Here is a 429-nt window from a genome sequence, read left to right as displayed (position 1 = left end):
GCTGCTGCTATTGCTCTATTGCTGCTGCTGCTGCTGCTGCTGCTGCTGCTGCTGCCGCTGCTGCTGCTGCTGCTGTTGCTGCTGCTGCCGCTGCTGCTGCTGCTGCTGCTGCTGCTGCTGCTAGGCCTGCAGCGCGAGCGAGTCTATTGCTTCTATTTCCTCAGCAGCAGCTAACTCATCTAGGGGGGCCCACCCCCCTTCTGCTCTCCCTGCAGCAGACACACACAAACCCTGCTGCTGCTGCTGCTGCTGCTGCTGCTGCTGTCATGCTGAGGCATAGCAGCTGCTGTTAGTGTAGCAGCAGCAGCAGCAGCAGCAGCAGGAGCAACAGCAGCAACAACAGCAGCAGCAACAGCAGCAGCAGCACTGCTGCTGCTGCACCAGCAGCAGCAATCCCCTTCCCTCCCCTTCAAACCGAAAAAAACCAAA

The 429-nt window shown here is 59.7% G+C and overlaps 1 protein-coding gene across 1 annotated transcript in view; it reads right to left on the bottom strand.

Moving 5' to 3' along the window:
* Nucleotides 1-120: 120 nt before the first annotated feature.
* The window catches only part of EMH_0075440 (uncharacterized protein), a gene marked incomplete at both ends in the record, with an annotated part of 3331 nt that continues 3022 nt past the window's right edge, over nucleotides 121-429 (bottom strand). The window contains one exon of the mRNA XM_013499598.1: nucleotides 121-209. Coding sequence (XP_013355052.1) covers nucleotides 121-209 — 89 coding nt within the window. The remainder of the gene's footprint in view (nucleotides 210-429) is intronic.

Source organism: Eimeria mitis, genomic scaffold (assembly GCF_000499745.2).
Source record: "Eimeria mitis Houghton genomic scaffold, Emh_scaff4480, whole genome shotgun sequence".
In the NCBI taxonomy this organism is placed as follows: domain Eukaryota; phylum Apicomplexa; class Conoidasida; order Eucoccidiorida; family Eimeriidae; genus Eimeria; species Eimeria mitis.
The sequence above is the reverse complement of the archived record's forward strand: the minus strand, read 5'-3'. Positions and strand labels throughout refer to the sequence as shown.